This window comes from Xenopus tropicalis, chromosome 4, assembly GCF_000004195.4.
Source record: "Xenopus tropicalis strain Nigerian chromosome 4, UCB_Xtro_10.0, whole genome shotgun sequence".
NCBI lineage: Eukaryota > Metazoa > Chordata > Amphibia > Anura > Pipidae > Xenopus > Xenopus tropicalis.
The window spans coordinates 22,453,745-22,473,964 of NC_030680.2; the positions used below are offsets into that span (position 1 = coordinate 22,453,745).

Consider the following 20,220-nt stretch of genomic DNA (forward strand, 5'->3'; position numbering starts at 1 on the left):
ACGCAGGTACAATACGCAGGCACTATACGCAGGTACTATACGCAGGTACTATACGCAGGTACAATACGCAGGTACTATACGCAGGTACTATACGCAGGTACAATACGCAGGTACTATACGCAGGTACAATACGCAGGTACTATACGCAGGTACTATACGCAGGTACAATACGCAGGTAATATACGCAGGTACTATACACAGGTACTATACACAGGTATTATACACAGGTACTATACACAGGTACTATACACAGGTACTATACACAGGTACTATATGCAGGTACTATACACAGGTACTATACGCAGGTACTATACGCAGGTACTATACGCAGGTACTATACCCAGGTTTTATACACAGGTACTATACACAGGTATTATACACAGGTACTATACACAGGTACTATACACAGGTACTATACACAGGTACTATACGCAGGTACTATACGCAGGTATTATACCCAGGTACTATACACAGGTATTATACACAGCTATTATACACAGGTAGTACTATACACAGGACTATACCCAGGTACTATACACAGGTACTATACACAGGTATTATACACAGGTACTATACACAGGTACTATACACAGGTACTATACCCAGGTACTATACACAGGTATTATACACAGCTATTATACACAGGTAGTACTATACACAGGACTATAAACAGGTATTATACCCAGGTACAATACACAGGTAGTACTATACACAGGACTATACCCAGGTACTATACACAGGTAGTACTATACACAGGACTATACCCAGGTACTATACACAGGTACTATACACGGGTAGTACTATACACAGGTGTTATACACAGGTACTATACACAAGTACTATACTCAGGTACTATACACAGGTACTATACTCAGGTACTATACTTAGGCACTATACACAGGTACTATACACAGGTACTATACACGGGTAGTACTATACACAGGTGTTATACACAGGTACTATACACAAGTACTATACTCAGGTACTATACACAGGTACTATACTCAGGTACTATACTTAGGCACTATACGCAGGTACTATACACAGGCACTATACACAGGCACTATACACAGGCACTATACCCTGGTACTATACGCAGGTACTATACCCAGGTACTATACACAGGTACTATACACAGGTATTATACACAGGTACTATATACAGTGGTGTGAAAAACTATTTGCCCCCTTCCTGATTTCTTATTCTTTTGCATGTTTGTCACACAAAATGTTTCTGATCATCAAACACATTTAACTATTAGTCAAAGATAACACAAGTAAACACAAAATGCAGTTTTTGAATGAGGGTTTTTATTATTTAGGGAGAAAAAAAATCAAAACCTACATGGCCCTGTGTGAAAAAGTAATTGCCCCCTGAACCTAATAACTGGTTGGGCCACCCTTAGCAGCAATAACTGCAATCAAGCGTTTGCGATAACTTGCAACGAGTCTTTTACAGCGCTCTGGAGGAATTTTGGCCCCCTCATCTTTGCAGAATTGTTGTAATTCCGCTTTATTTGAGGGTTTTCTAGCATGAACCGCCTTTTTAAGGTCATGCCACAACATCTCAATAGGATTCAGGCCAGGACTTTGACTAGGCCACTCCAAAGTCTTCATTTTGTTTTTCTTCAGCCATTCAGAGGTGGATTTGCTGGTGTGTTTTGGGTCATTGTCCTGCTGCAGCACCCAAGATCGCTTCAGCTTGAGTTGACGAACAGATGGCCGGACATTCTCCTTCAGGATTTTTTGGTAGACAGTAGAATTCATGGTTCCATCTATCACAGCAAGCCTTCCAGGTCCTGAAGCAGCAAAACAACCCCAGACCATCACACTACCACCACCATATTTTACTGTTGGTATGATGTTCTTTTTCTGAAATGCTGTGTTACTTTTACGCCAGATGTAACGGGACACGCACCTTCCAAAAAGTTCAACTTTTGTCTCGTCTGTCCACAAGATATTGATCTTGGCAATCATTGAGATGTTTTTTAGCAAAATTGAGACGAGCCATAATGTTCTTTTTGCTTAAAAGTGGTTTGCGCCTTGGAAATCTGCCATGCAGGCAGTTTTTGCCCAGTCTCTTTCTTATGGTGGAGTCGTGAACACTGACCTTAATTGAGGCAAGTGAGGCCTGCAGTTCTTTAGATGTTGTCCTGGGGTCTTTTGTGGCCTCTCGGATGAGTTGTCTCTGCGCTCTTGGGGCCGGCCACTCCTGGGAAGGTTCACCACTGTTCCATGTTTTTGCCATTTGTGGATAATGGCTCTCACTGTGGTTCGCTGGAGTCCCAAAGCTTTAGAAATGGCTTTATAACCTTTACCAGACTGATAGATCTCAATTACTTTTGTTCTCATTTGTTCCTGAATTTCTTTGGATCTTGGCATGATGTCTAGCTTTTGAGGTGCTTTTGGTCTACTTCTCTGTGTCAGGTAGCTCCTATTTAAGTGATTTCTTGATTGAAACAGGTGTGGCAGTAATCAGGCCTGGGGGTGACTATAGAAATTGATATTGAAATTGAAAATTGAAATTGATAAACCACAGTTAAGTTATTTTTTAACAAGGGGGGCAATCACTTTTTCACACAGGGCCATGTAGATTTGGAGTTTTTTTTCTCCCTTAATAACGTAAACCTTCATTTAAAAACTGCATTTTGTGTTCAGTTATGTTATCTTTGACTAATAGTTAACGGTTTTTGATGAGCAGAAACATTTAAGTGTGACAAACATGCAAAAGAATAAGAAATCAGGAAGTAAATAGGAAGGAAATAGTTTTTCACACCACTGTATAATATATTTATAAGATCAGATAGATCGGCACTCACGATAAACTGTCTTTAAATGCCTGGGTGCAGTCCTCTCAGAACTTCTTAGACATTTGAACATAAATGGGCCGCTTCACACCGGACTTGTGAAAAAACATTGTAGTTTATTGTATGCGTAACAAGAACTGACGTTTGGGCTGCTCCTACAGGCTTTTTCCCGGTGTCCCGGCGGCCCAGTCCGACCCTGTATATATATATATATATATAACCTTGTGGCATGACTCTCTTTAGAGCATGGGAAAAATCCCAAGCATGGCACACCTTTATGTAGAATACATCCTGCCCATCTCTAGATATTGTTCCACTGTAACTGCCAGCATCCCTTGATGTCCCCCACGTAAATACCCCGAAAACACCCCCATTGTTTATAATCAGCCCTGTAGTTCTACAGTGACAGGAGATTCTGAGAGTTGTAGTTTAACAACAGCTGGAGGGTGCAGGTTAGAAAAAGTTTCAGCCATATTATTCCTCAGCTGCCATGCCTGTCCAAAAACTTGGTGGAACTGAGTGTCCTTCTGTTCTTTGGGGCCCCAGCAAAGATTAGAAAGCTCATTGCACCCCCCCTAAACAGCTCATTTGATATAATGATTACCCACAGGGGAATAGCCTTAGTAAGGGCAGAAATGGAATAGACATGGAATATAACTTCTCATATCTGGTTACAGGGTTTGTGGCATAAACAACAGTAACCACTGGGCCCCCCAGCACCAACAAAAACATGGAAACTCACCCCCACGAACAGCACAGCCTGGGGCAGAGGATCTGTTTGGCACCTATAGAATGACATTGTGCCAAGTTATATATCTGTTTGGCACCTATAGAATGGCATTGTGCCAAGTTATATATCTGTTTGGCACCTATAGAATGACATTGTGCCAAGTTATGTATCTGTTTGGCACCTATAGAATGGCATTGTGTCAAGTTATATGTCTGCCTGGCATCTATAGAATGACATTGTGCCAAGTTATATATCTGTTTGGCACCTATAGAATGGCATTGTGCCAAGTTATATATCTGTTTGGCACCTATAGAATGACATTGTGCCAAGTTATATATCTGTTTGGCACCTATAGAATCACATTGTGCCAAGTTATATATCTGTTTGGCACCTATAGAATCACATTGTGCCAAGTTATATATCTGTTTGGCACCTATAGAATTACATTGTGCCAAGTTATATATCTGTTTGGCACCTATAGAATGGCATTGTGCCAAGTTATATATCTGTTTGGCACCTATAGAATGGCAGTGTGCCAAGTTATATATATCTGTTTGGCACCTATAGAATGACATTGTGCCAAGTTATAGATCTGTTTGGCACCTATAGAATGGCATTGTGCCAAGTTATATATCTGTTTGGCACCTATAGAATGACATTGTGCCACGTTATATATCTGTTTGTCACCTATAGAATGGCATTGTGCCAAGTTATATATCTGTCTGGCATATATAGAATGGCATTGTGCCAAGTTATATCTCTGGCTGGCACCTATAGAATGGCATTGTGCCAAGTTATACATCTGCCTGGCACCTATAGAATGTCATTGTGCCAAGTTATATATCTGTTTGGCACCTATGGAATGGCATTGTGTCAAGTTATATATCTGTCTGGCATATATAGAATGGCATTGTGCCAAGTTATACATCTGCCTGGCACCTATAGAATGTCATTGTGCCAAGTTATATATCTGTTTGGCACCTATAGAATGACATTGTGCCAAGTTATATATCTGTTTGGCACCTATGGAATGGCATTGTGCCAAATTATATATCTGTCTGGCATATATAGAATGGCATTGTGCCAAGTTATACATCTGCCTGGCACCCATAGAATGTCATTGTGCCAAGTTATATATCTGTTTGGCACCTATGGAATGGCATTGTGCCAAGTTATATATATCTAGTATGTTGTGTTAGAGACACAAAAAAGGGGCAAACTGGCTCACCTATTTCTATAATAAAATATAACTTTTATTCCTATAAAATAAAATATCGCTAAAATGGATAGAAAAGATAAGAAAGAAGGTTATTTTAAAATAATGGATCTGTATCTGTCTGGCACCAATAGAATGACATTGTGCCAACTTATATATCTGCCTGGCATCTATAGAATGGCATTGTGCCAAGTTATATATCTGTCTGGCATCTATAGAATGGCATTGTGCCAAGTTATATATCTGTCTGGCATCTATAGAATGGCATTGTGCCAAGTTATATATCTGTCTGGCATCTATAGAATAGCATTGTGCCAAGTTATATATCTGTCTGGCACCTATAGAATGGCATTATGCCAAGTTATATATCTGCCCGGCACCTATAGATTGGCATTGTGCCAGGTTACATATCTGTCTGGTACCTATAGAATGGCATTGTGTAATTATATCGCTGCCTGGCACCTATAGAATGGCAGTGTGTCAAGTTATATATCTGCCTGGTACCTATAGAGTGACATTGTGTAATTATATCTCTGCCTGGCACCTATAGAATTGCATTGTGCCAAGTTATAGATCTGTCTGGCATCTATAGAATGGCATTGTGCCAAGTTATATATCTGCCTGGCATCTATAGAATGGCATTGTGCCAAGTTATATATCTGTCTGGCATCTATAGAATGACATTGTGCCAAGTTATATATACTGGATATAATACAGCGCCCATATTCCCCTGAGCCCTCCCAGAGCTGCTGTGTCTGTACAAGTGGAACCCAAGGGGAACAATGTGAATGGGCACCTCGGACGAGTAGAAGTGGCTATGGCAGGAGGGACGCGCATAGAGGGGCAGCCCTGGATAAACATTACAATAAGCACTAGATGAAAGCTGGCAGTGCCACTATCCCTGGCTGGGCACCCTGTGCCATTAGTCACTTAGCCAACTTTGGGCGCACTCTGGCCAAGTATTGAGTCAGGAATAAGGACCTTACCTGTGTCTTTGCTGCCCTGTGCGGGTCCCTCCGGCCTCAGTACAGAAGGAGGAGCGGGGTACGGGCACTGCGCAAAGCTGAGAGCGGCCGGAGCACCACAGTCTGGATCCTCACACGTTGCGCCTCGGAGCAGCCTTGGGGGCGTGGCCTGGCCCAGTGACACCTCACACAGAGCCGCAGGCTCCTAATATTGAGCGGCACCAACTTCTGCCATTTACCGGCCCAGCCGCTGTCTGGGTTTGAGGGGCTTAAACTGCACTCACAACAATAGGCCTACCCACAGTGAGCCTTCCTGCGGCCGGACTCACTTACTTGCTGTTTTATTGCGAGAGGTTGATATCGGTACAGGGGGTCCTGGAGCCAAGTTTGCCCAATAGGCTACTGGCCTCTAGTCACGTCACTGTATGAGGGGCTCAGGAACACAGTAATAATGAGTAGCTACTTGTCTCAATAAGAAACACCTTTCCAGAAGATTAGAGTTGCCCTGCAACAACTTTTCCATAGAAAGGGAAAATTATGTTTGTGTTATGTCTATGGCCCTTTTCATGAGGCTAAGCCTTTGCTAAAAGTGTAACTGCGAGTCCTTTCACCCCACGCAAACTAATTCAGCCACCCTCAATCCCCTGTGCACCCATCTGCTAGTGCTGACTGGGCCCCCCCACCCTGCTCCCTATAGTCTCTCCTGTCCCCCACCCTGCTCCCTATAGTCTCTCCCGTCCCCCACCCTGCTCCCTATAGTCTCTCCTGTCCCCCACCCTGCTCGCTATAGTCTCTCCTGTCCCCCACCCTGCTCCCTATAGTCTCTCCTGTCCCCCACCCTGCTCCCTATAGTCTCTCCTGTCCCCCACCCTGCTCCCTATAGTCTCTCCTGTCCCCCGCCCTGCTCCCTATTGTCTCTCCTGTCCCCCGCCCTGCTCCCTATAGTCTCTCCCGTCCCCCACCCTGCTCCCTATAGTCTCTCCCGTCCCCCACCCTGCTCCCTATAGTCTCTCCTGTCCCCAACCCTGCTCCCTATAGTCTCTCCTGTCCCCCACCCTGCTCCCTATAGTCTCTCCTGTCCCCCACCCTGCTCCCTATAGTCTCTCCTGTCCCCCACCCTGCTCCCTATAGTCTCTCCTGTCCCCCACCCAGCTCCCTATAGTCTCTCCCGTCCCCCACCCTGCTCCCTATAGTCTCTCCTGTCCCCCACCCTGCTCCCTATAGTCTCTCCTGTCCCCCACCCTAGCAACCAGACAGAGGTTTGAACTGAATGAGAGACCGGAAGATGAAAAATAACAAAACACTAGTCTCACAGAGTAATATTTGTTAGCTGCTGGGGTCAATAAATGTCTATGGCATCTTACAGCAGCCCCTCTGGGAATCCTCAAATAGCCAGGCCTGGGCCCAGTAATATCTACTTACGCCACTGAAAGGAGGCTAAATAGAAAGGCAAAAAGGTAAAGGGGAGAATTATGGGATATGGATCATAGTCAATGTTCATTGGAATGTGGTTCATCTGAGTGACCCACACAAACAAGTTGCTCTCAATAAATCTGAAACACAAGACAAAGACATTGATCAGAGACTAATGTGCTGCTACCAGCGCCGTGCTACCATCTATAATATGATCCTCCCTGTATCCAGGGCCCAAGGTGAATCAATGGAGGGGACATACATGATCATATAAAAACAGAAACACAAATGGGGCATCTGGCTCTTGTGTGTTTTGAGGGGATCTGTCCAAGCGATAATATATGTTGCTTGGATCAGCTCCCTGCAGGCAATGGCGGTGTATGTATCAGATGCCTCATCTCTTTATGTTGCATTTGGACACACATGGACAAAATTGTAAAAAAACTAATTTAGGAACCATCCTAGAGAGGAAAATGTGTTTGTGTATTTGGGTGTTCTTTATGTGTTCAGACACAATACAACTGAATGCAACAAAACTTCTTGCCAGTGGCATCCCAATCCAGCCGGGTACCCAAGGCAACCCAGCCACCCACCTCGTTCCAAACCCCACCCACCTCTATGAGAGCATGCACGTGCACGCTCGCACACACAGAAGGGTGCTGACCACTGGGGGAGGCAGATTTGAGGAGCGGGTGCTGATGGATCAGACTTGACTGGACTAGGGGAAGGCAGAAAGATGTATGTGCTGTGCAACCCCCACTGTTGCACCCTAGGCACTTACCTCTCCTGCCTACCCCTGTTGCTGGCCCTACTTCTCAGGGACCGCTGTGTAGTAGTTTTGCTTCATAAATAATTGGCCGTCTGCATATCATGGAACCCTCTCTCGTGTTGTTGTTTAATGTTAAAACAAGTTATTAGTTGGATACAGCTTGCTCACACCATGCTCACATCTATAAAAACCACTACTTTTCATTTGCAAAACTCTGTTCCCCCCACACACACACATTCCATAGGGTACAACCAAATGCAACAAAACAAGCACCTATAGTTTTTGTGGAGCTTCTTGTTTTACTCCTTAGCTGTAGATCTGACGGCATGGTATGGCCTGTAGTATGTACCCCTGTTCCCTGCAGCTATTCCATTCCCTTGTACCTTCTGTTTATAACAGTGCTCACCTAACCACCATGAACAGAGCGATGGTGCCGCTCACTCCCAGGAACGGGATGTAACACAGACCAAACCTCACATAGAAAGAAATCATCCAGGCCAAGTAGCAAAAACTGCAAACTATTGGCAGGTGTTCTCAAGGCAGTAAATGGAGCTTACACTGCAACTGCCAGCATCCCTTGATGCCCCCAGGTAGTTTCAAAATACCCTGAAAACATCCCTATTGTTTATAATCAACCCTGTTGTTCTTCAGTGACAGGGGCGTCTGAGAGTTGAAGTTTAACAACAGCTAGAGGGTGCATGTAAAAGGACACAGTAAAAAGTTTCAGCCACATTATTCCACAGCTGCCATGCCTCTCCAAAAACTGGGTGGAACTGAGTGTCCTTCTGTTTTTTGGGGCCCCAGCAAAGATTAGAAAGCTCATTGCACCCCCCCCCCTAAACAGCTCATTTGATATAATGATTACCCTCAGGGGAATAGCCTTAAGGTCCCAATACACAGGCCGATCCGCTCGCTTGGCGATGTCGCCAAGCAAGCGGATTTTCTCCCGATATCCCCAACCTACGGGTGGGTGATATCAGGAGAATCCAAGCTAATTCTATATAATAATGACGGGCATAGGAAATGTTGGCCCGGGGACTGCATCAACGAGCCAATGCGGTCCCTGATCCGACTAGATTTGTTTACCTGCCCGATCGATATCTGACCGATTTCAGGCTGCCCTTGGAAGGCTACCAGGCTGCTACTGTATAAAATACCCAGGCCCAGAGTCAAAATAGCCCCTGGCATTTCAAGCACACAGAGGCCCATACAGCCCCCCAGCAGCCCAATAAATAGTGACTGTCTATGGCATCTTACAGCAGCCCCGCTGGCATTTGCCAGATTCTATATATTGCCAGATCCCAGCAAAGCCTTAGCATTATATAATCCCACAATGCAGGTACCTTCCATGTGCAGAGCATGTAATGTGTGATTATAATTATAGACCCAGGCATTTTAAACTGAGCCTATAAGTAAGTAACTCAATAACACTCAAATAACTAGGGAAGATCAGGGGTATGACCATGTGTTTCAGGGGGACCAGATGAATGACACTATGGGGCCCCAATAACAAAACAAAGGTGCGCACACACATGGCCATGCCCTTGATTAGGGCCGGACTGGCCCAACTACAAACCAGCCCTGACCCTAGTGGGCCTCACCAATAGCAACCTTTAGAAATAACAGGTCATTCTTTTCAATCAGTAAAGCTCTAATACAGGTATGGGGACCTCTTATCCAAAATGCTCTAGACCTGAGGTTTTCTGGATAAGGGATCTTCCCATTATTTGGATCTGCATACCTTTAGTCTACTAAAAAATAATTAAATTAAAACATTAAATAAACCTAGAAATAATAATAATTGTTTTGCCTCCAATTAGGATTGATCATATCTTAGCTGGTATCACGTACATGGTACTGTTTTATTAATACAGGGAAACGAATATCTTTTTTAAAACATTTTAATTATTTGATCAAAATTGAGTCTATGGGTCATGGTCTTTCCATAATTGGGAGCTTTCTGGATAACTGGTTTCCAGATAATGGATCCAATACCTGTATATTATTGATTTCAGAATAAAAGGTAGTATTTCCCCTTTTGTAGTATTTCCCATTTAAACTAGCTAGAACTTTACTGCCCTCACCTGTTCTTCTGTCTCACTGCAGGTACAGGGAGTTGTAGTGCAATGAATAGGGCTTGGGTCGAATATACTTATCTGGGCTACAAGGCATTTCATACAAGCTGTTCAACACCATCAGGACAGCCAACAGCCCAGTCTTGTTCCTTATCAGGCTAAATTAGTACCACGAGGCACAGTACTGGGGGATTATTAGTAGCAATGAAATTTAGAGGCATAAAGCACGCCCAGTCTTGGGCTGAAGACCCATGGGCCCAATTGATCTGACCTACAGGACCCCGGCACTGCCACCCAGCCCTCCTACTGATACCAATTCAAAAAGCTGTAGTTTGATTCCTCTTCAGGGTCAAAGCGAGCTGGAGGGGCACTGGGAAAAACCCCGGTGGGTCCGCTGCCCTAGTGGGACCCTGCCCCGACCCAATCTCTGTGGCGCTCCCCCGTCGCACCTAAGACTAAAGCAGGCGCTATTATGAAGATCACTATGGCTGGGTTCAGACTTATTCTCTGATTTTTATTTCTTTATCCTTTATATCCCTCCCCTGCCCCCTGATTTCACTTTCTCTTTCTAGTTACCCTTTTCCCTTGCACTACAGGTCTCCGCCCTCTCTAAACTTCCCTGGCAATAATATAAAAATGCAAGAACACCATTCAAATATGTATTGAAATATTTATTTATAAAATAGATATTATATTTATGTATTTTAGATTTATTTATATTAATTTAGGTTGGAAAGGGCTTGTTTTTAGTGTAGATGGAACATTCCTATTTAGTAGTTGATCCAGAGGAAGGCAAAATAAAACCCATCTGAAGCCGGAGCCAATTTGCCTCAGAGGGGAAAAAAATTCCTTCCTGACTCCCAAAAGGGCAATCGGTACAAGTCCCTGGATCAACTTCTACTAAGGGTTTATGTGTTTATGTCAATGTCCCTGTATCTAGAGGTATTGTAATTAGTAATTAGGGTCCCACTGGTGGAGCTGTTGTAGTCTATAAATAAGATAATGATAATTAAGCTGTAGAAGGAGGCACTGTTTGAGCTTTGGTAGGTGGAACTGCTGGTGGTGTATCAGCATGATGTTTTACTGGCAGAGGGGCCGGCCGGGTTGCCTAAGGCTTGGCCCACCCCTGTGTGGAGTCACAGTACTCTCAAAAGTAGATACCACTGGTGAAATTATGGCAGTCTAAAGTGGAAATAAATATGGTGAGTGGAGGTGTGGTGGTAGGTGGAGCTGTAGATGCTGGAGGTGTGGTGGCAGGTGGAGCTGTAGATGCTGGAGGTGTGGTGGTAGGTGGAGCTGTGGATGCTGGAGGTGTGGTGGTAGGTGGAGCTGTAGATGCTGGAGGTGTGGTGGCAGGTGGAGCTGTAGATGCTGGAGGTGTGGTGGTAGGTGGAGCTGTAGATGCTGGAGGTGTGGTGGCAGGTGGAGCTGTAGATGCTGGAGGTGTGGTGGTAGGTGGAGCTGTAGATGCTGGAGGTGTGGTGGTAGGTGGAGCTGTGGATGCTGGAGGTGTGGTGGCATGATGGAACTGAGGAGCAGTAGATAGAGAAGGGACTGGAGGCAGAGCTGTATCAAAAGTAAAAGCCATGGGTGGGATGATGTTAGTTGGAAAGTATGGTACCACTGGTGGAGATGTGGCCCATGAAAGTGAGACTGCTGCTTGTGTTGCACGATCTCAAGCAAAGACACCACTGATGTAGCTCCGGTAGTCTCAAAAGTAGCGGATGATCCTGGAGCTGTAACATAAAATAAAAAAGTAATACATTATTATTAATACTTATTAACAGCAATGGCATTAAGAATAATTTTATGCTCACACTGCATTCTCCTTTGCACAGGACTGGTTTACTGTACAATGGGTGTATAGAATAATGTTTATTTCTAAGCCTTTAAAGGCCAAATAAATGTGAGAAATCCCCTTGGGGTGGCAGATCTGGGATATCAGCTTTGTAGCGATGCTTGAACTAAATCCCCATCCATATAAATACACCATGAACCTACGTGATGACTAAGTCTTATTTAAAACACTTACAAAATGATGGCATCAGTGATATTGTGCCTGTAGTTCCTCAGAGGAAGATATAGGATATACTGCCTGGGTGTTTTTATGCAGCTGTTACAATAAAGCTAATGCCCGCCCGCACAGAACCCGCTGCCCCCTACTGCCCGGGTGTGTGTATCTGCTTGTCACTTTAGCCAGGAAATGCACACATGAGCATTTTTTACTTAAAATTCACCTCTTTTAGACACTGACAGGCAGAGTCCATTCCTGCCAATGCACACACACATTGGGCAGTAGGGACCCAAATTGGAATTTGCCCATTGGCAAAGGAAGTGTTGGCCTAAGGCTGTGTAGGCCCAATGTATAGGGATATTTAATGGAGACGGTACCTTTCTCTTTGGGTGTTTCTCCTAGGATGTTATTCTGGAGATTCATCTTGGGCTTTAGATGTTATTGGCCACAAGATCAACAACAAGGAAAGCCCTCCAGTGCCATTTGCTGAGCCGTTTTTTCTTCTGGCAAGGTCTTGTGTGCGCAGAAGTAACAAGTGCGACGCAGCTGTTTTCTGGCCCAGAGAGCTGCTTCCTTCACTCCTGTATAAAAAATAAAGTCATAGTAAGGAAATTGCCAAAAATTCAATCATTTTGTTCAGTTATTTGGAAATACATACAAGAGTATACTTTAATATGAGCATGGCCAGACCCAGACTCACTTGGGTCCCTGCACACAGACCAATCATCACACAGAATTGTCAGAAATCGTGACCAATCTGCACTCAGCTTGGAAAATCCTTGCCATAACTCCGCTAATTAGTACGGGTATTGCTGCATCTTGTGCAACCTCTGGCTGGTGCAACAGTTATGAGGGTAACTGCAACAATCTGTGATCAAATGCAAGTTGTCTGGTCAATTTTGTACTAAAATGTAATATTAAGGTAATGTAGCCCTCAAAATCTGTTATAGCGCAACTATAATAAGACAGCTTCTCAGTTTAATGTTCATGATGGTGCGGTCATACCAGATACAATGGATCCCCTCACCTCTCTTGGCCGGCCGCGTCTGCTGACCCTGAAGGTGTTCCTTAATCTCGGCCCTGATGATCTTCGTTGGCGGCAGTCCAGCGATGAAGGGGTGCTGCAGGAGTTCCTCAGCGCTCCATCGCTCCGAAGGATCCTTCATCAGACAGGACTCCAAGAAGGACTCAAATTGTTGAGACCTGTGAAAAGGAATGAGAAAGAACTTTTAGCTTTATCTGGTGAAAAATAGATGGCTAAAGAGAGAGAGACAAGGAGTGAAGAATCTTCAACACGATATGGAGTTAACTTGATATATGGTTTGACTCACCAGGTCCTTGCCCGAAGCTTCGGTGGTTGGCTCTTGAGTATTACGTCATACACCGAGCGTTGCTGGAAGTATGCTGAAAGTTAAAAACACAAATATCAGATCCATCCATGTCTATATACTGTACTATTTATTCCATCTAAAGAAAAAAGGGGTTTTTTTTGCTGAAAATAGCGAAAAAGTCCCAGTTCTTCCCATTCTGCTACAAAATATCTTCTCCTCAAAGTATAGAAACAATATCCACAATTACCCACAATTGTTGTGATTTACTTACGTGGCTCTCCCTCGGCCATTTCGATGGCAGTTATCCCCAGCGACCAGATGTCACACTGGAAAAGAGACACCAAAGAGCATTACAAAAAAGTAGCCAAACCAGGAAAAGAAAACTTTAAATCAAAAAATCAAGTTAATAATATTCACATTGCAGACAAAGCCCTCTAGTGACCAAAGGAGGGAAACAGAGTAACATTTAAAGATTAAGTCCGCAAAAGAATCAAAAATATTAAATATAAAGCTTTATTGTAAACCATTAAAAAGTCATACCCCATGTATGTGGGCGTACACTCAAAAGTGTACGATCGAATGATTCACTATAACTTAGGCGCGCTAAATATCGCATTCGCCTATGCGAAAATTAACACCTACTACAGGCAGGCGAAAAAATTATAGAAAAGTACAGTAAATGAGTTTTTGGCAATAAAATATGGACTTACAGTGTTATTTATTCAAGTATGTGTTTCCCCTAGAGTGACGCAGCCGCCAGTTTGCAGGGAAATGGTCATTTTTAATACAGTAATTTTACGAAAGTATTGGCGTGTATGGCTAACATGGCATGCGTTCATTTGCGCAACTATTTATATGCGGCTACAAGTGATGAAATGTTTCGGCAGGCATGGTTTCGCATCGAATTTTTGGACGTGCACTCTGTGCTCTCCCAGGGCAAAATGCCGCCAATTTTATGCTGCCGATTGTCGCGTGCGCAATGTCGCGACAATTAGCGCATGCGATAAATAGCGAGCATGTGAAAAATACCGCGCTATTTATCGCAACAAAAATATCGCATGAAATACCGCTCGTAAAATAGCGCAAGTATGCTTATAGTGAATCGTGCGAAAAGTCGCGAAAATTAAGACGCGATAAAATTTTTACCGCACGCTATAAATAGCGCACGTTTTATCGCACTTTAGTGAATCGGGCCCTTAGTCTTTAAATGTTACCAAAGAGCATTAGAAGGAGAGAACTGGGTTAGTGGATTATTCAGTTGTTACTGGGCTGGTTCTTTCATCAGTGCCTGCATACAATGAATGGAAAATATAGAATCAATCAGAACTGGGCCACTGATGAAAAATGCCATTGGCTCCTCCCACTGCTTCTATGTCCCATTAACATTGATAGGTTAATGCACCCTATTGTTCCAAGTATTATAAGTACAACTTACTTTGGTGTTGTACTCCGGGGGCTCGCCATTCCTCTTAAAGGTCTCGGGTGCCATCCAATGCTCAGTCCCTCCAGGATCCTTGCACAGTCCAGTCTTTGGGTCCAGGTTCCAGCAGAGTCCAAAGTCGACTGAAATAACAGAATATATTTATCAATGAAAAATTACTTTTTAAATGCAATACAATAAAAACCTGAATTATGAAACCCTCTGACTCCATATTCACAGAAGGTTCCCGCTATCCATTCATCTTATAACTGTAAGTTTTACTCACTCAGTTTCACCTTCCCCTCCTTCGTCAGCATGATGTTCGGGCCCTTGATGTCCCTGTGAACGGCCCGGTGCTGGTGGATGTGGTGGAGCGCCTGGGGGGATTGAGATGTAGGTTATAAGAATATAACAGATATAAATCTAAATATTTCTAACAAAGAGTGTAACACATTTTAGCATAATGATGATCTATAAACAAAATCAATAAATATATATACTGTATATATGTAATGCTAAATTGCTAAATAGATGAGTCCTTATGGGGTTATTTTGGCCTTACCTTCAATACTTCCCTGCAGATGTAGCCAATCCAGGGCTCCTTCAGGGATCGGCCGTTGGTCTGTATGAGGTTGTGGAGGGAGCCTCCCTCACAGAACTCAAGGACAATCTGCAATAGAAAGAAATGGTGTTAGGCCGGGGATTATATCTCCTCCAATGGAGGTCTCTTTGGCACAAGAGGGAGGAATGTAATACAGCAAGTCATTTCTTACTTCCAGGAGCTCTGATTTGTCCTCCCTCGGTGGAGCCTGGTAATAGGCTCCATGGAAAGCAGCGACGTTCTTGTGGCCGCTGAACTGCCGGAGGAACTTCAGCTCCCTGCACACCGATGCCTCATCCTGGGGTGGAATAATAGAAACCCCTTTAGCTCACATAGGCAGCCCCACCAATAGGAATGATATGGAGAATGGAACTAGAAAGATACCCTACCAGGCTGATGTTAGCTATCTTCACTGCAACCACTCCTCTGCGATGGTGGAGACCCTGTAACACAGATAGAAAGGTGTCACTTAACATTCAAGTAGGAAAAAGAGGGCCCCATGTGGCCCCAAAAGAGCGGCCTGATATGCCTGCCTAAAGCAGCCCAATGTGTGATGAGCCGGTGTTAGGGAATGGGATCCTGGGCACAGCAGGGGCAGGGGCAGCACTTTCACCCCTCTAGGAATTTGCTGGGGCCCTTACCTTGTAAACGGCTGCAGCGCCGCCCTCTCCGAGGAGCACACCCTTGGTCAGCCGACCATCAGGAGGCTGAAAAATAGAATAAAAGGGGGGATTTTATTGATAACATAATATTCCCCAGGGTACAAAACCTGCAGCCCCTATAGCAGTAGCAGTGAGTGGGGCACAGTTTTACCCTCTTTTCTACTCACCTTATAAATCTCGGAGAGGGGTCTGGGTCCTGCCTCTCGCTGAGGGAAAAGAGAAAGATTCTGTTACATTCTATACTTTATACATCCAGACCCTTCATTTTAATGTAACCGTAGCGGCCGCCTTACCTTCCTCCAGGGGGCGCAGGATGGCATTGCGCCCCGGTCTTCTTGCTCTTAAAAGAGCAGTTGGGTATTAAAAATAGATATCAGCAGACGTCTATGGAAGATGTTATTTCCTTAGAAACGTCAAAAAGGAGCTGAATATCTCAAAAAAAAATCACAAGAAAATCTCGCAGAAAATGCCTCGAAATCACTTTGAGTCGCTCGGAGTCGCTCACAATTTTCACTTTATGGGGAGAGGGAAAGAAATAGAGATTGTGAGCTCACATGCGCCAGCCCTCTCTGCTACACACATCAGGATACACTGCCTTATATAAGTACTCACACCCTCGACATGTTCTCCCATTTTACAAACAGACCCTCATTGAATATGTTATTCAGTCAAAATTGTGAAATGTCATTTTTCTGCAATGTGATACTGTCTCAGGTTAGCATCCTAAACATAAATCTGTGCAGTAACAGCATATAAGGTGAAGTTCCCCTTGAAATGAAATAAGAGTGAAACAGGTTGCGGCATTGCCCTGTATTTGGCACCATCCATCCTCCCTTCTATTATAACATGAGGCCCAGTCCCTGCTGATGAGGAGCAGCCTCACAGCAGCACGATATCCCCACCATACTTTATTGGTCACAAACAACTGAGCGCCATAGGTTGGAGATCTGACAGGGAAGCAGGGAGCTGTAGTTCAGCAACAGCTGGGGGGCCACAGGTTGGGGAACTGACACTTTTATACTCCAATGCAGATCTGTTCCCATCTAAATCTCATCTGTGTAAAATAATATATGATCATTTGCCACTTAAAATTCACCCAGGTCTGCATTTCTGTAGCTTTTAGGGTTTCCCATGAGAATAGGCATAGATAAAGCAGGGCCTTTGGGTAGTGGTATATGCCAGTAGTGATTATGGGGGCCCTCCTGTTAGAGATCATGGCTACATAACATGAAGCGCTCAGCTGTTACTAGAACTCCCACAATCCCTTGCTCCAGCCCATGTGATGACATCATTACTAGCAAAATATACTGAGAGTCTGAGTGTTTAACCGAATGTACCAATACATGGGCCGGGGGTATCAATCAGCACATAGGGGGAGTAGCAATAATGGCAGCTCTCAAATAGAGGGGATCCCATAGAAAGCAAGGGGAGGATTACAGACACTTATTTGGATTTCATAAAATATAAAGGCCAATGGGTTGGGAATGATGGGGCTGCTTTACTGTATCCCCTTTATGAGTGTCTGTATGTTCCACCCACCTCTATAGCACAGATAAATATACCTGTATGGGTTACAGCCAATCACAGTCTGCTTTCATAGCCCAACTGTAATTGGCTGCTGGATCACCTCACAAAATGGTACTAAGGTGAGTGGGACACTGACAACCAAATGACAAGGGACACAGACTGCAGATCTGATAGGGGATGCTGGGACATGTAGGTCAGTGACAGTTATAGGACTACAGCAGGGGCACCCAGAGTTTGTGATCTACTCTTGCCACCTGGCCTCCATCTTGAGATCTACTTTAATAAAAATAGTAGATGTTTAATACCTAAATACACACAGCAATATATATAAATGCAGTGTCAAATTCACATGTAATGCCCACATAACATTATACAAGTGTCAACACAGCAGTATGGCTGCAGTCAAAAGCTCTGTTATGTTGGGGCAAAAAAAAGTGATGGGATGGCAGCGCGATCTACCTCTTGGGCACCCCTGGACTACAGGGTGCAGGTCTGATAGTGGATGCTGGGAACATAAGTTTAAGATCAGAGGAAAGCAATGGCTGCCTGTCATTAACTGTCACCAGCCTCAGGCAGCGTCAGGGGGACCATTAGTGGCTGGGAAGTTGCAACTATTTTTATAACAATTTTCTAAACAAAGTGAGATACAGAGAGAAATAGGAATATTAATTGCATTAGAAGCGGAACCTGAACACCAAGTGGCCAACTGTCACCCAAACACTGTGAGAGCGACCATTAGTGGATGGGACAATGGGAGATTTCAGACTTTTCCCTTAATAAGTTTAAACTTACACTTTTTAAAATACACATAAAAATACAGGGAAATGTGAATATTAATATTAGAAGATGAATCTGAACCCCAAATATTATTTTATACTTGTGTTTATCCTGAGAGGTTTGTAGTCTCCCTGCTCCCGAACCCCAACTCTCCCATAACCACATTTTATATTTATTAAAATGACAGAATATGTGTAAAACCAATGCCAATATCCCAGGCGCTACCTAGTGACGCAATTAAATAGCGATTTTATGCATTTATGTCATTATTTTCCTAAACTGTCCCCCCCCCAGCGTGTGGCGCACTCCACTTACCTCTGATCCCAGAAATGAAAGTGAGAAAAACCGTTAATTAACGGACACTTAGTCATGCGGTGAGTGACCAGTAACTTTGCAGCCAATCACAAGCTTTCTTATTCCAGCTGTGATTTTCTGCAAGTTTGCCACACATGTAAATCTTGCTAGGGTAAGAGGGACCCTAGCAACCAGATGACAGTTAAAACAAAACTGGAAAGCAATGCAATTAAAGACATAATCATTACTATCTCCCTTACTTCAGCCCGTGGTCTTTCCTAGGCAGTTACCCACTGGCAGCCATCAGACTTATGGCAGTGACAGTTGGTGATTGTGAACAAGGCTGCTCTGCGACTTGTAGCTCAATATCCTTTAGCCCTGACACTTAAATACAGTGTAACTTACAGAGAGAAATAAGAATATCAATAAATTTGAAGAGGAATCTGGTACCAAATGCCTTTTTATCCTTCTGTGTATTTATTCCGAGAGGTTTGCAGTCTCCCTGCTCCCCGATTACTCCCGCCAACCCCAACTCTCCCATAATGACATTTTATATTAGAATAAGTACAAAACCAAGACTGATACCCCAAGTGCTACCCAGAGTCCCACCCAGTGATTTCTTTCATTTCTGCCATTATTTCCCTTAATGCCCCCCCAGTGTATCAGTGCTCCACCCACCTCTGATCCCAGAAATAAAAATGAGAAATCAGGGCAAGTGCCAGAGTGAGCGTTGGTGGCAGGGGAATGGTGGCTGAGACCTGTCACTTGAATTAGGCTTTTTAAAAAGAGAAAGATACATAAGGAATAGTGCGTATCAGTGGCATTAGATGATGACCCAATGTTAATGTTTAGAAACTGCAATGAAACAGTGCTGTTGCCCATGTTTACTATGTAGTAAAACTCTAATTTTTTGGTATTAGAGATTCCAAAAGCCTTTTATCAGGATTTAACCCATGAAATAGTTTAGAGTAAGCTGGGAGTTGTATTCAAGAAAAATGTAGGTGGAGCAACACTGCTACATAGGGTGTATGTAACCTCTAATAATCCAGAAAAATATCATAATGATTTGGGGGGGGTGGTCTATATGTGGGATGGCATGGATTCCAGTGGAGGGAAAATGATTCCAATTACGGGCCCTTTTACTCTTGATCACTATCTAGGGCAACTGGAGGGTACATAAACAGTGCCATCCAACTGCCCCTAATAGCCACCATTATTGGTATGGAAATGGTTATACATGCTAGGTTACATCAGGTCAGAATTGGGGTTGGGAGAGGGTAAGGCAGGCCGAAAGGGGCTAATAGTAAATACAGCCTGCCACTACAGGGCGGAGGGGGGGGCAATTGGTAAGTCTGACCTCGGGTCCTGTGGGCTTTGGGCTAACAAGTGCAACACTATTCTGAAGGTATAAAACACAGCACTCACAGGACTGAAACAAAAAGCAAAAAATATCCTTTTATTGGTGCAAATAGATTGACGTTTTGTTCCTAAGATATATATTTTATTATATATATATATATCAAAAGAAAAAGAACAAGCAGGCACTCACGTTTCAACAGGGTCACTGGTGCCTGGGTGCAGTATACAAAATACAAAATAGAGCAAAAGGAAGAATGGATG

The 20,220-nt window shown here is 43.8% G+C and overlaps 2 protein-coding genes across 4 annotated transcripts in view; both read right to left on the reverse strand.

The window, feature by feature from the left end:
* The window catches only part of LOC105947220 (acyl-CoA (8-3)-desaturase-like), a 63,836-nt gene extending 55,443 nt beyond the window's left edge, over positions 1–8,393 (reverse strand). For 2 of the 3 annotated variants that reach the window (XM_018093314.2, XM_031900532.1), the window contains exon 1: positions 5,739–6,403. The gene's annotated coding sequence lies outside the window, so the exon portion shown is untranslated. Of the gene's footprint in view, positions 1–5,738; positions 6,404–8,305 lie in introns of those variants that run through there. The other variant, XM_018093315.2, reaches the window with a different exon arrangement.
* A 3,329-nt stretch (positions 8,394–11,722) lies between these two features.
* LOC116410308 (serine/threonine-protein kinase 3-like) lies at positions 11,723–15,220 on the reverse strand. Its single transcript, XM_031900530.1, has 6 exons — positions 15,026–15,220; positions 14,755–14,882; positions 13,591–13,645; positions 13,320–13,392; positions 13,016–13,191; positions 11,723–12,569 (listed from the first exon to the last, which is right to left on the reverse strand). Exons 1-6 carry the CDS (start codon positions 15,054–15,056, stop codon positions 12,442–12,444), a joined length of 591 nt encoding a protein of 196 aa, XP_031756390.1. The 5' UTR covers positions 15,057–15,220; the 3' UTR covers positions 11,723–12,441.
* Between the last annotated feature and the right edge of the window lie 5,000 nt (positions 15,221–20,220).